This window comes from Protopterus annectens, chromosome 5.part0 (genome assembly GCF_019279795.1).
Source record: "Protopterus annectens isolate FY-2018-M chromosome 5.part0, PAN1.0, whole genome shotgun sequence".
Classification (NCBI taxonomy): Eukaryota; Metazoa; Chordata; order Ceratodontiformes; family Protopteridae; genus Protopterus; species Protopterus annectens.
Genome location: NC_056735.1, coordinates 256968210 through 256984184, shown reverse-complemented (window position 1 = coordinate 256984184; position 15975 = coordinate 256968210). Strand labels below are relative to the sequence as shown.

Here is a 15975-nt window from a genome sequence, read left to right as displayed (position 1 = left end):
GAAGGTGTACAGTATTTATATCCACTGTGTGTGTGTGTGTGTGTGTGTGTGTGTGTGTGTGTGTGTGTGTGTGTATATATATATATATATATATATATATATATATATATATATATGTGTATATATTTATTTAAGATACATATATATATATATATATATATATATATATATATATATATATATATATATTCTTTTGTGGTATATTAAGGTAAATCTTAAGCTTTTCAAATACAGTTTGGTCAAAATGTTTTGTTTTTTGTATTTTAAAAATATGTGCTGTACTTATATGCTATCTGCTTATTTTCCTATGCTTTTTCTATAGAAATATACTTGCCTGGATATATATTTTTTCTGTCTTCTTTTCTCCTTCTGTAGATTTTTTTTAATCTGCTGCAACAGTTTTTATTGGAATAGTCTGTTTTTATTTTTTTTTTAATATTGCTAGTTTGCCCTTTAATCCTTTAATGACCTTGACATGAGACTGCAACCCTTCATTTTGGTGATGTAATCTGACAAGCGTTTCTCAGCAGAGTACCTCCTAATGAAGGGACCATGTTAGACTAGAAGCTTTAGTGACTAAATTGTAAAACTTGTTTGCTCCTGCAAAACTTATTACATGACCTCACCTTTGTATTTCAGTGTTTTATGGATGAGAAAATTATGTTTCTCAGATGCTGCCAGTTGACCCACTATGAGCAGTTTAATGTTCAGTTAGTTTGAATCATTCAGTGCAAGCTGAACTGGCAAAATCATGTATATGCCAAATTATCCTAAACTTTGCTGTCATATGTCATGAGCAAAATACCTCTTTTGAAATGTTTGAGGTTTCTGCAGAAGTAAGCTTACAGCTTTCCTTCTAGTAGTCTTGATGATGTCACTGTGTCTTTTCGAATAGTCGAGTGTGAGATTTGTTCAGAAAGTAGTTCTCTTTTAGTGTTAGTATTACCTTCATCATTAATATTTTACATATGGTAAACAAATAGGCAGTTTAGAACAAGTAAAAGGTCTGGAGGAGCAGTTACAGTCCGTAGATATACTTTGTGCAGTTTGTATTCCATTGCCTCCATGAAGATTGCAAAATTGTTTTTCTGTGATATAGGATTGGGCAGGTAATCACAAAGTGTTCATCCTGCTGTAGCAGCATAAAATAGCACAAAATTAAAAGTCTGCATGTCCACATGATCACTAATTTGTCAAAGTATATGTTATGGTTTATGGTTTATTTTACAGTGGTTTATATATTCTCAGTCCCATTATTAAATATATTTCAGGGAATTTACAGATTTAAAAATGGAGCAAGGTATATTGGCGAATATTCCATGAACAAAAAGCATGGGCAAGGCACTTTCTTCTATCCTGATGGCTCAGTCTATGAAGGTAAGTCACCTGACTTGAAAATATAGTTTTTTATGGGTGGTGCAAATTTATAGAAACTGTAAACTACAGTCATTCTTGGCCACTTATCTTAGCGGCAATGAACCCAGTAACTAACAGACTCATTTAAACTAGTGAGAAATTGTACATACTAATGACTGCCCCTCAAGTAGCCACTGAAGTGCAATGTGGTTGCTGCTTTAGGTGCACATCTGCTCATATCCAGGATTGGTATGCATTTGTGTGTACTGCTTGGTACACCAATGTGTGCAGGAATGTACACAGCTTTGGACTCCACGTGTTTATTAATTTTATACAGCCACATATTCTTAGTGCAGGTCGAAGACACATAAATGGAGGTGAAGATGACTCGTTTTTTAGAGCCATATTGTTTTTTGAAACTACAAAAATTAAGCCACTAAAAGGAGAAAATGCATAGTGATGCAGCAGGCAGAAAAAAACGTTCATGTGCACCAAGGTGGCAGACTATGTAGGTGTATTACTAATATATCCAATGAAATTGTCCAAAACTGGCTGTGCTTAAAGAAATATGTTTCAGAAGTATTTTTTTTTTTTTTTTGTGAAATGTCCATGACTGATTTTTGAGGCACAGAAAACTTTCTCCTAAAATGCATACAGTTCAGTTTTGGATGCTAGTGTTTGTAAACTTTTCCAAGACACTAATATAGAACGGTTTTGTGCATATTAAAGCAGCATATACTTATTTACTAAAGAAACTAGCAACAGACAAAAAAAACTATTTATATACTGTGGATTTACACAGATTGGGAATCAGCAGATAGCAAATAAGTATGTGCAATTCAGATATGGTGCTCCAAGGATATGCATTTCCCTCTGGTTGTGCCTGTGAAAAGGTTTTGTTTAACTGGTACAGTTTGGTATTTATTTCACATTAGTCCATAGATTCGTAGGTGTTTTATAGGCTTGCCGACCAGGAGACCATTAAGGAGTTTATTCTAGTTTTCCAGTGGTCCCAGAGTATTGTCTGGTTAAGTGACTTGCTTAGAGTCACAAAGTAGGCGATGGAGGCTGAGGAGCTCAAACCCTAGAATTAAGGAAGCAGCTTGTTAATAACTCATAACCTTACTCTGTGCTAACTGCCAGACAACATACATTTGCTAACAAGATAAATCTACTGGGCATACTGCTCCTTGTCAGGGGTGAATCTGGAGCAATGTCTTTTTAAGTGACTTGCTCAGAATCACACAGTACTAAAGTCTGCAGGAATTGCATGCAGGACTGTTGCATGGTCTAGGAGAAGTGACAGTCTTAATGGTGACTGGTGACTTCAAAGCAGGAGGGGAGCTGCAGGAAGCAATTGAATGGGTGGGTCTGTATTACAGCAGGTCAATGACTATTGCACATACAACAAATGTCTGAACCTGCAGTTCCTCTTGTACTGAGCAGGTTTACTATTGCAACAACACATCATCATTAGGGTAAAACTAACCTGTCTCACAATGGTCTAATCCCAGCTCACATTCCCTATTAGTGGGTGAACAATCCAACGCTTGGTGAATTCTGCTTCACCCAACATCGAATGATCAAAAAGCAATGTTGCTATAAACGCATGGCCGTAACAAGCCAGTTACACCTGTGGTAACTTTTCTGACACCTCCTGCTTAAAACCCAAAAACCCAGAAGGATTGTGAGACCCTGCTTTCACGGTCTGTATTCATAATAAAAATCAAGATCAAGCGAGCTTTTGCCCTTCTCCTCCATATGAGGTTTCTGTCCTCCCTGAGCTCACCTTAGGGCACCTATATTACTCTTTGACAGGTGTACCACCCCAGTCAAACTCCCCACCTGACACTCTCCCCAGAGCAGTTTGCAGCCGGATGCCCAGGCAATTGGAGCCAGAAGCGAGAGCCCTGGTGGGGCTTGCCCTCCTGCCTTACTGGGTAAGTGAAAAAACTATGTGGTTATTCACTTTTATCTACAGACTGTGCCAGTATACACCTACTCATTACAGATGCTTTACTGAATATATACATCTCCAATATCTAACAGCAATCAGCAAGGCCAACCTTAAGTGACATGGAGTAGACAAAGGACTCCATGGGGGCCGATTTTACACACTAGTCTGCCTGCACCTTCTCAGTGCATCTCTCTGGTCCACCTACTCCCACCCATTCTGGCCTCATTCTATCCAAATGGATTACTTCTTTCTTGCTTTTCACATTTTGTATTACTTTTTATCTCATCATCATACTTTGAAACACAGTCTAATATGCTGTGACTCCATTGTAATAAGCTTGGAGGAGGTGACTGAATTAAGCTGGGGTATGAGGGCACTAGGCCAGCAGAAGTCCTAGGCTTCTAGATGATCTGAGATGCATCTTACATATTTTTTAACAACTTTTTATTCTAATGATGGCCAGAACAAAACAATCACGAGTAAGATTGTCTCTCTTTTTTTTTCCAAGGAAAATAAGTCGTGTCTAAAGCCAACAAAATAATTGCATTTTCTGTGGATATTGTTTTTATTTCTGACAAGGGAATCCCCAAGTAAATGCTTATTTAGGCTGTTTTAAACAGTTTATATTTGATTTATGGTCATATATTTAATTTGGGGCATTGTTTGAACATGTGAATTTTATTGGGTACTGTGACTATGTGTGCTTTTCTTAACACTGTGTAGGTTATAAAACAAGGCTTAGCACATTTTAAATTGTTTCTGCTATATTTTATGCAGTTTAGCCCTATGTGCAGACGTAGTTTATATTTTCTATTATTATTGCCGTTAGTCAGCCCTTAATTGTCAGTGTATTATTCTGGCTGGTGTTCTCCCTCGACTTGATGGATTCTGATAAGCCCCCCCCCAATTCAAATCGAATTGCACCTAAAAAAAAAAAATTCAACAAATAACTACCTTAGTCTATGGTTTGTAAATCTTTTCTTGCCTTAAGCTGACATGCAGACCAATTACCTTTTCCCCATCACCCTATGGTGTGAGCACACAGCCGTCTGTGGTATGAGGGTCAGACACATCCTCCAAGGCTGTTCCAGTACCTGGTTGAAGTACAGGAGAACCAAACCCTTTAAGCACAAGAAAAGTCTGGAAAACAGACCTGTTACAAGAAATAATACTCTATACCTAGATATTTTGTCTACTAGTATATTTCACAGTAAAAAGAAACAGAAACTTCACTATACTGCAGACAATCGTCATGTACAGGCTGATATGGTTTCCTTAGCTAAGAGTGGTTCACAGTCAGCTAATCTCGGAACTATGCTCCTATACAGAATGACCATGAGGCTACCTTCTCTAGACATCAGTCTATGGCTGCAGATTTTGATGGGGTTTCTGATGCAGACAATAGTGACCACTATGAGTCCATCCAGTCTGACTTTTTGGAAGGTGAACAAGTTCAGAAACCTGGTGTTCACCTTTCCACTGATACTACCTAGGTTTAGAGGTGTATTTGACTGGAAGCAATCTGGAGCTGCATCAAAGATAGGCAGAGTTTATGAAGTTATTGAGAATGAGATTCCATATCTTTTGGCTGTTCCTCCTGTGTTACACACTACATGGAAAACCCCTTTGGCTAGTAAACCAGTTCCTAAAAAAGGCTAGAATGTGCACTCTGGTCTTGCAACTCACTTTACTCCTTTGTCAGCTGACGGCTCCCAATTCTAATAAGAGATCCATTGCTTTTTCTAACCCAACAACCCCTGGACAGAATTAGAGTGGAGTTAGAATCTCAGGTGGGAAAAAAGTTGGCTCAGTCTAGTTATTTAGTCTTTAGAATTCTACAGTATCTAAACTTCATATGGAGGTTTATTTTGCACTGCACTTACAGTTTGCATGACCTTGCTGCATCTTTGCTGTCTGAACAAAAGTGTTAGAGATTGTTTCTTGTGTGACTCAGTTTTTGAAACATGCTTTGAGAAGTGTCTTGGAAGGTGTGGACACAAATTCTAGAAATGCAGCTGATTCTGTTGTATCGAGAAGGCCTGCTTGGTGACATAACCAGAATTTTTCTGAGGATTTGAAAAATAAGCATTTGAATGATCCTTTAAGTTCTGAATTTGTGTTTGATCCTGTTGCTACCCAGATTCTCAAACAGCATGGTGCTAGAGGTAAAGTGATCCATGGGATGTCTAGAATGTGTCATATTCCCAGGTTCACCACTAACATGGCATTCAACTTCAGAGGACAGAACAAACAAAATTCCCAGCTTAACAAGAGTTAGGGTAGAAAGAGGAAATGGCAGGAGAATAATGCTTCCAAATCAAATAAAAGGGGGTCCTTTCGCAAAAGGGATCAATCTCCTGGTAAAGAATTACTATGCTGAGACTCAGGCATCCCATCTTTTCCTCCTGTCTCCCCTCGCATTTTCCATTCCCCCAGGCTTTCGCTCAACCCAGCAGATGACCACAAATAGTCTTAGACAAATGGGTTTTGAAAACAATTCATAGGGGATACTCCTGGCAGTGGACAGAAAATCCTCTCATCCCTTTAGAGGAATCCTCCCAGACACATTTGTTCTCACCAGTACTCCTTCACATGTTGCAAGTAGGAGTTATAAAACCAATTCCTACTCCGCAAAATGGAAACGGATTTTACTCCAGAATCTTTTTTGTACCCAAGAATAAGATATCGTGGAGACCAGTGTTAGATTTGTCTTACCTAAACACCTTTCTAAAAGTACCTAAATTCAAAATCCTCATCTTGTGGATTGCTCTACCCCTTCTCGTGGACTACTGTTTTGTTGTGAATTTCGATATGAAAAATGCTTATCACATTCCAATTGCTCCCAACTTCAGAAAATATCTGTGATTTGCTGAGTCTGCCTCACATTATCAGTTTTCTGCATTATTCTTTGGGCTACCTAATATACCTCAACTATACATGAAGTGCCTGGCTGCAGTGGTTGCTTACTGCAGGACCTAAGCCATCCACATTTTCCTTTATTACAGTCCCATCTCACATCCACTCAAAGAACTGTCTTCCTGTTGTGTATGATATACGCAAAGAATTTACTGGCCTTTCTACCAACAAAGTCCTGACTTATCAGAACATTTTAAGAGATTTTTGTCTTCAAGAAGCTGCCTCCGCAAGAGAGTTCCTCAAAATTCTAGGCTGCATGGCATCACTGAACCTCATAATCAGACTCCATATGAGACAGATTCAGAGGTACTTATAAAAATGTTGGTCCCAGCACCCGTATTCCTTATAGATCCAGGTAGCAGTGCTGGATCTTGTGAAATGAGTTACAATGGTAGAGGGTTCAAATGTATTTCAGTCCAGGCCTACCCTTCTTCTTCCAGACCCCATTTCAATCAGTTCAGACAGACTTATCAGATTTTATATGGGAGGCAGTGTCCAGGAGAGATCAAGTGCTAAGTGAATGGGGTACTTTGGTGGATGTTACAAAGCACATAAACATCAAAGAAATGTCAGCAATGATTCAGGCCTTAAAAGTTTGTCACCACTTATGGTCTCCAGGTCCTCTTTTAATGTTCATAAACCACACCACAGGGAGGTATAAGGTCATACCCTCTTTGCTGGTTGGTAGTTATGGTCTGGGAGCTAGCCTTACAACATTCTGTGAAGATGCTTCAGGCCTCATAATCCTGTCCGAGAAAAACATAGTGGCAGACATACTAAACAGATCCCAGATGGACCCTCACAAGTGGAAGCTTAGGACAGAGGTTGTCCATGATTTGGTCCACATGTGGGGAGCAGCTTGAATAGATCTGTTTGCCTCATTTCAAAACAGACAGTTGAAAAAATTCTGTTTGAGACATTCCTGCAGCCATGCTTGGAGGACAGACAGATTCTTGTTCCTTTGAATGGGAATGCGCCTTTATGCATTTCCACTCTTTCCATGTATTCTCAAGGTACTTCAGAAGATTCATAAATAATTACCAAAGATCATTGTGGTAACAACATTTTGGCCCAGGCAACGTTGGTTCTCTATTTTAATGGAATTGGCTAAGGGCAATTACTACAAACTTCCTCATACTCTGGATCTGCTAACACAGTGTCAGTAGTGCCTGGATGATTCCATGTTGATACCTTTTAGGCACTTGTTCCATAAGGATGTACAGCATGTTTTGAAGGAGGGAGAAAACTACCAACTAGAAAATCTTATGTTTTCAAGTTGAAAAGATTTTCTAGATGGTGCCTAACTAATAACATGATGGCCTGGTATGGTGTCTACTTCTATTTTGAAATATTTGTGTGAGCTACTGAATGGTGGCTTACTTTATGCATTTTCAAGATGCATCTTGCAGCTATCTCAACTTGTCTGCCCACAGATTCCCCACTTTCATCTCTTTTTTTCTGGTCAGTCTATGAAAGGAGTGAAGCACTTGAGACCCCCTTAAAAGCAAATTCCTCCTCTTTGGGATCTCAACTTTGTTCTTGAAAAACTGACATTATCTCCTTTTGAACTTGCCTTTCAGACTGATTTAAACTTTGTCACTTGGAAAATTGTTTTTCTTGTTGCCCTGATATCTGCAAGGCGAGTCTCTGAGATGGAAGCTGTCATGGTGTGCCAACCTTATATGATTTCCACAGCAACATGGTTGTAGTAAGCACTAATCCTTCTTTCATGCCAAAATGTGTTTCTGAATTTACCCTGAATCAATCCATCAATCTCACAGTTCTCTTTTCTGATCCCAAAAAACAAGGGATACAAGATTCTGCATACCTTGGATGTGCACAGGTAGCTCAGGTACTACCTTGACAGAACTGAGGCCTTCAGGAAAGCCTAACAGATGTTTATTTCCTGTTTTGGGGCTAAGAAAGAACAAACTGTCTCTAAGCAAATAATTGCTCTTTAGTTGTCCTCTACTATTGTTTTTGTTTCTCCCACCATGGTAACTATATTCCAAGAAAGGTTAAGACACATTCTACCTGAGCCTTACCTTCTTTGGTGACATATTGGAAAGGAGTGGACTGTAGAAGCATTCCAGAAGAAATAACCTGGCCCTTTGTTTATACCTTTACAAAGCACTACAAACTGGATTCTTTCTCGAGTTCTACAGCAGTCATTGTGAGGGCCATTCCCTAGGGGCTCCTGGATCCTTATCCTTCCCCTTCCCAAGTAAGATAAGTTTGGGGAATCTATCCATATCCCACTGAGGCAGTGTGAATGAACATAGTACAGTTGCTTACGTCCTACTTACCTGTAACAGTAGATGTTCAAATTTCACATTGCCTCAGTGGAAGCACCCACCCACTATCCCCCTTATTTTGTGTATAGTTCGATACTATCCAACTTTGTTATGATGTTGGTTGGGTTTGGTGTTTTGTGTTGGAGTTTTGTGGCTGGGAATTTGCTGGTTTCAAGCAATTCTTGCTTCTGGCCCTTCTTGATTCTTCCTACTTGGCACTAAAGCCTGACTGTGATAGGGGTAAGTCTTCTCTTGATGGGAAGGACTTGCCCAGTCACATATTACAGAGAGTCAGAGGAGGCAATTCTGAGCTCTGGAAAGCTATCAGTGGGGTTTTGTGTAGGCACAGAATCTATATACCTCTGAAGCAGTATGAAATTCAAACATCTACTATTACAGGTAAGTAGGACTCAGATAACTCCTTTCTCTGAAACTGGCCAAGATAATTTACCTCATGCTTCCTTAGAAACTGGATTTACTCACACAAGACAGGGGTTGTTTGATACTCCCCAACCTAAAAACACTTCAGCTGAGTGTCAGGATGATGGAGTTTCAATACCTTTTAGGGACCTTTTTTCTGAGGATTTGCAGCAGGTAGGTATTAAGGTAGGTGAAAAAAATGATACTAGAAAATCATGTGTTCTAGTTGATGCCACTTTAAGAGCAGAACCCATTCATTACCACTTGCCTCTGGTTCTTGATATTTGTATTAGTTGTTATTCTCTGGCCTCTCATTCTTCTATTAAAATTCATCTTTTATCCATTCTACCTGTTCTCAAGTCAAGCAGTTTTTGAAATTATTTTTTTACATATCTGCCCACCTAGAAAACGTGACTCTTCCTTGGAATCTTAATTTTGTGTTTGAAAAGTTGACACTTATTCCATTTGAACCAGCTCATCAGGCTAATTTGAGGTTCTTATCCTGGAAAACTGTACTATGCATTGCTATGATATCTGCAAGAATAGTGTCCTGGCTACAAGTTCTTATGGTCAGTCAGCTCTATCTCATCTTCTATAAGGAGAAGATTTGTTTGAAAACTAATCATCTGATGTTGTTAATGTTCATTCATTCCTTACTGATGGGTGTTGGGTCCATCCTCAGAACCAAGTCAGCCTTATAACAAGCTCCTGCCAGCCAAAAAAACTCTCAAGCTAAGCTTTTACGCACAGTGCCCTTCTCCCTGTTACCTCAGATCTTGTTTGCCATGTAGCCGTAAAGCCGTGTCAAGCTTGCTCCCAGCTAAGTACTTCAATTTTTTCATCTTAAAAACCTTTTTCTTAATAATTTCCTTGTCTTATACCTTTAACATATTTCGTTAGTTTATCACTAGCATTTACTCACCCTCTTAACCTTTTTGATCTACTGTCTCCCTTACCTTCTAGGTAATCTTTAAGTATCATTGCTGGTACAGGCCCTTTCTCTCTCCCTTTCTCTTTCCCTTACTCTTTGAGGTATTTTTGATATAATTGTTGGTATTCCCTTTTCTTTCTTTCTTTCTTTCTTCATTAAAAAAAAAAAACTTTCCTCTTTCTTTCCTTTTAGAGTTTATTGTAGTAGTAGTTGATAATCTTGTTGTCCGCCATGTTGGAGAAAAAAGGAACTTCAATGTTTAAGGAATGTGACCAGTGTGGTTGTAAAATGCCAAATTCTGACACCCATGTATCCTGTGCGTATTGTCTGGATGTCCCTCATCTCTCTGTTCATTCTCCTTGTACTATTTGTAAAGGGTTCAGCTCTCAAACCCTTAACAAGAGAAAGAATAAGTTGATTTTGAAGGGCCTTCTCAAGACACCCTTCTCAGAGGATAATTCTGAGTCAGAGGGCTCACCACCTCCTAATAAAGAGCACAAAAAGAGACCGCATTCAGTTCCTTCCTCACCCTCTGGTGATAAGAAGCAGGAACCAAGACAAAAGATACCCATATTGACTTGTTCGGCCCCAGGGCCCAAACTGGCATCCATGGCACCGTCGTCGGTGCCATCTTCAAATATTGTGTCTTCAGCACCAGCCATGGCACCGACAATGTCCACGGCATTGACCTTACCTAAATTGCTGATCTCTACCTTGATGCCATCTTCGCAAACTGTGACCCCAACACCGACCATGGCACCGACCATGTCTATGGCACCAAGCCTGCCTCCAATATCTGTTCCATCCATTCCAGTACTGGACACCCTTTCCATACATGTCTCTAGTCTCAAGACCTTGGTGCCAATAGACCATTCTGCTTGGACCCGATACTCACACATGGTAGATCCTTTCTTTGGGCAGCAGTTTAGCCCTTTCTTAGAATGGCCTAACTCCCCATTGGGAATATTGACACGGTCAACCAAGAGCCTCTCGGAACTGGATGTGGTGCATCTTGTGGATCAGGTGCTGATGGCTAGAGGGATTACAATACCTTCCAAAACTTCCCTCCCATTTGGAGTTGGGAGTCTGTCTCCACAGACTCCAACATAGTCTCCTCCTTTGACCTCCATGCAGGCATCAAAGTCCTCACCACCAGCGCCTCTTTTATTACCCATCTCTGTAGTTCCACTGGTGGACTTCACTGTGGTTCCGGAGCTGACCCTTTGGTGTTCAGCTCACTTGGAGCTGGGCCATTCTCAGGATCATGACTGGTCTGTGGGCACCGTGACACCTAATATTACGCCACTTTTTTTCACCATGCCGTCTACTATGGTTCTGGGAGTCCTGACAGTACCTAGTCCTCTTGGGGCTCCTTCCTTGGAAGTAGGCCCATTGGAGTGGGGTGTGACCCCGGTTCTGAGGTTGTCCTTCTTGGTTCCGGGCTCCCATCCCTCTTCAGGTGGGCCAGCTTTCCAAGCGATGCAGAGGGACCTTGCTTCTGCAGGCAAACCATCAGCGTTGGAATACCAGTTATGTCCTCCCTCTGAGCCGCAGCTGACACAAGCCACCACTTTGGGACATTGAGCACAAGAGCCTCAAGATACCCTACCGCAGGGTGCCCCTTCTTCAGAATCTTCCTCAGAAGCCCCAGCTGAAGAGGTACCACACAAGAGGAAGTGCAAGAGGAAGCATGTGGACTCCTCTGAGGAGTCCCTCAATGAAGACACGGACTACGATGAAGGGGAGGGGTCCCCACGGTTCCCCCTGATGATGTCTCCTTTGGAGAAATACTGGAAATCCTGAAACAGCTGGGTGACTGGAAGTCCACCAACCTCTCCTCTGAGGAGTCTGTATTCTTGCAGGCTTTTCGTGCTCAATCCTCTACTTCCTGGGTAACCCTACCTGCAGTCGAGCTGGTAAAACTCATCATGCAGCACTCATGGAAGAGTCCTGATACTATTGAACCAATCGCATGGAGGCTAGACAAAAGTTTATCCCCTCCCAAGCAAAACCCACACTGGTCCAAGGGCCTCCCTGTAGACGTTATGGTGGTGGTGGTGGTGGCAGCCACTAGGAAGGAGCTCGCCGAGGAGACCCAGACTGTCCACCCCCTAAAGATGGAGTCTCTGTTGGTGGACAGGTTAGGGAAGTGAGTTTTTGCCTCATCATCCTTTGCCATTAGGCTTTGAACTATCTAGTACACTTCACTAGGCTTCAGCGAGACCTGGTCTTGGTACTCTCCGAAACCTTAGCAGGAGCAGTTTCTGATGAGGTACATGAAAAAGTTGCCTCGCAGCTTGTGACCCTGGAATCCATATCCAATTTCTCTATGTGGTTGATTTCTGACGCTACTAAAGGCATTGTCATGAGACGTCACACCTGGATGCACCTTTGTGACTTTGTGGACCCTTTTAAGTCTTCCTTTCTTAACACTCCAGTGGAAGCTTCTTCTCTTTTCAGCCCAAAAGTCAAAGACACGTTAGCCAGGTGTGAAAAAGATGACAAGACCCTGTCTGCCATGGGCATATGTTTTCACACCCCTCAACGACCCTACTCTAGGAATCAGAGGAATGGAAAGATGTGGCACAAGAAATCTCAAGGTTCTTTCCATGACACACATGGCGAGTTTACTCCCAGGGGCAGAGGGGGTAACTCATCTGGAAGATGTCCCTACAGAGGCAGAGGGGTCCGCATAACCAGGGGTCCAGAGATTCTTTCTCTGGGCAGCCCTATCAGTGCTCCTGAAAAGTGGCCCAATTGCTTTCCTCTGGAAGCAGTCAGGGGATGTTCCTCTCTGCACCTCCCTGCCTGGCAAACAATGACCACAGATTCTTGGGTGCAGAAGATCATAGCCAAAGGTTACCACATACCATTCAATATTTACCCAAAGTCATCAAGATGAATCCCCGATGGTCCACCCAGTCAAAGGGAAGCAGCAACTCAAGAAATACAAAAGCTGCTTAAAAAAGAGTCATCCAAACAGTCCCACCAGACCAATTATGATCTGGATTCTACTCAAGATTCTTTTTAGTGCCAAAAAAGATAGGGGACTGGAGACCAATTCTGGATCTCAGCATCCTAAACAAATTTGTCAAACAGGGAAAATTCCAGATGGTCACGGTTCAGTCTATCCTTCTGTTTCTGGAGAAAGATGATTGGATGTGCTCAGTAGATCTTCAGGATGTGTATTACCACATAAGAATGGACAAATGCTCCAGAAGATTCCTTCAGTTCCAGCTAGGAGACAATCACTGCCAATCCCACACACTGCCCTTTGGACTCTTTACAGCCCCCATAGTGTTCATCAAATGCATGGAAGTAGTAACTGCTCACTTGAGAGTTCAAGGATTCTGGTTGTTTCCATATTTACACAATTGGCTCCTCACCACCCCCACCAAGCCTCTACTGGAGATAGCTCTAAACTACACTCTCACACTAGCAGAATTTCTGGGAATCTCAATAAATTGGGGGAAATGCAACCTAACTCCATCTCAAACCTTGGAATTTATAGGAGCACTTGTCAATGCACATGCTTGTCTGGTCTCTCTCCCAGATCACAGATTACAAAGGATAAGATCCCAGCTCTGGGTGATACTCTGTCAAAACCAAGTCTCAGCTCGGGTGGTTCTTCAACTCCTGGGCTCAATGGCAGCATCAATTACAATAGTTACTTTAGCAAGATTACACATGCAACTTATCCAATGGCTTCTACTGACACAGTGGTATCTCTTGCACCATCCTACCTCTATTCAAATCCACATAACACAATGATGCAAGCAAGATTTAATGTGGTAGATGAAGCCAGACGAGGAATTATGGCATCGCCCTGTCTCCCCTCTTCAACCCAGGGCCACAGTGACCATGGACGCTTTCCTGATAGGGTGGGGGGTTCTTTTCCATGGGAAGACGGTCCTTGGTACTTGTTCAGATGTAGAGGCCAATCTGCATATCAGTGTCCTAGAACTGAGGGCAGTACTTCTGACATTGCAAGCTTTTCAATATGTCCTTCCATCGGGAACAATTGTTATGCAGTCCGACAATATGTCATTAGTCTGGTACATCAAGGAACCAAGTCCTATCCATTATGTCGAGAGGCCATGAGAATTTGGCAATGGTCAATAGCTTCCGACCTCTTTCTGATAGTAACGCATATTCCCAGGATTTCCAACATGATTGCAGACAAGCTGAGCATATGTATCCTACTGCCACACGAGTGGTCCCTCAATCCAGTCATGGTGGCGAACATCTTCAGCCACTATGGCCACCCCTGCTGCTATATTTTCATCTCTCCAGCAAATCGCAAATGCAGCAGCTACTTTGCCCTAATCCCCCCCAGAGGGAGAAACCCAGAGGGACACTCTGATACATGACTGGCCCACAGGACTTCTACATGCCTTCCCCCTGATTCCCCTATTTCTAAAGAAGGTCCTTCGTCTGAGAAGCAAAGTAATCCTCATTCCCCCTTACTGGCCTCAACAAATTTGGTTTCCCATCCTTTGGCCTCACCTATTACACCAACGCTGAATTCTGGATCCAACTCCGGAACTGATCTCGCATCTGCAAGTGTTGGCTCACCCCATCCTTCCCAGTCTTAAGCTGACAGCTTGGTTTCTCCACGTCTGGTAATAGCCAGGCAGAGTAAGCTTACCTCCCCAGTACGTTATATTCTTCTGGCTTCACATAAACCATCCACCAGAAAAATCTCTCTCACCAAGTGGAAGAGATTCCTTATTTGGTCCTGACAAAGAAAACTGGACCCTTGCCCAGCTCCTGTTAGTGTGGTTTTGGATTATCTGTCAGATCTTCTCCAGTCAGGAGCAGCAGCCTCCACCATCTGAGTCCATTTAGCTGCCATCTCAAATTTCCATAATGGATTCCAAGATTCATCCTTAATCTCCCATTGCCTCTGTAAAACAATTTTAAAAGGGGTCTCGCCCATCAGCCTACCCTTCAAAGAACTGATTGACCCTTGGTGTTTAACACTAGTAATGCAATCCCTGTCACCACCACCTTTCAAATGTGCAAACACTTGTGATATGAAGTTCTTATCCTGGAAGTCACTATTTTTAGTAGCCATCACCTCAGCAAGACACATATCCGAGCTTCAGGCATTATGCATCAAGTGCCCTTACATGTTCTTTCATAGGGACAGAGTATCACTCCAGACTAACCATTCCTTTCTTACAAAAATTATTTCAGAATTGACAATTAACCAGACAATTGACCTACCTGTCTTTTTTTTCCTAACTACTCAAATAAAGGGGAATACTGCCTTCATTTGCTAGATTTACATAGACAATTACAATTTTATCTGCACAGAACAAAATCCTTATGTAAATCAGGCCAGTTGTTTGTTTCCTTCTCAGGTCCAAAACTGGGGGACCCTGTCTTTAAAGTGACCTTATCAAAGTGGTTGAGAAACTGTATATCCTTCATCTACCAACATAATAAAATTCCTCTACTGAGCAAGGTCAAATCACACTTGACCAGATCAGTGGCGACTTCTGTTGCTTTTCATTCAAGAGCTTCAATGGATGATATCTGTACAGCTGCAACCTGGTCTACCCTTCATACCTTTATTACTCATTACAAATTGGATCTGGTCACCAGTGGAAGAGCATCCTTGGTTCAATGGTGCTCAGGAACATTCTTCCATAAGCCATCCCAGGACATAAAGTAGCTAGGGACTCTGTCCCATCAGTAAGGAATGAAGATTAACAACATCAGATAAAGAAGTTATGTCCTTACCATAACGTTCCATCTGTAATGTTCATCTTCATTCATTCATTACGTCCCACCCACCTTCCCCCTCCAGAGGATCCTGGAGGATCAGATTGGGTCCTAATCCTGCATTAGGGTTTCTGCTCAGAAAAAGCCTCTGCTTTCCTTATCACGGGCAAACTCAATTTGAGGTAACCGGGAGAAAGGCACTGTGGGTAAAAGCTTAGCTCAAGAGTTTTTTGGGCTGGCACAAGGTTGTTATAAGGCTGACTCAGTTCCAAGGACGGAACCGACACCCATCAGTAATGAATGAATGAAGATGAACAAAACATAGATGGAATGTTATGGTAAGAACATATTTTCTTTTTTCTTTTATGCCT

The 15975-nt window shown here is 41.7% G+C and overlaps 1 protein-coding gene across 1 annotated transcript in view; it reads left to right on the top strand.

The window, feature by feature from the left end:
* The window catches only part of RSPH1 (radial spoke head component 1), a 607409-nt gene that overhangs the window by 134747 nt on the left and 456687 nt on the right, over positions 1-15975 (top strand). The window contains exon 3 of the mRNA XM_044071826.1: positions 1272-1377. Coding sequence (XP_043927761.1) covers positions 1272-1377 — 106 coding nt within the window. The remainder of the gene's footprint in view (positions 1-1271; positions 1378-15975) is intronic.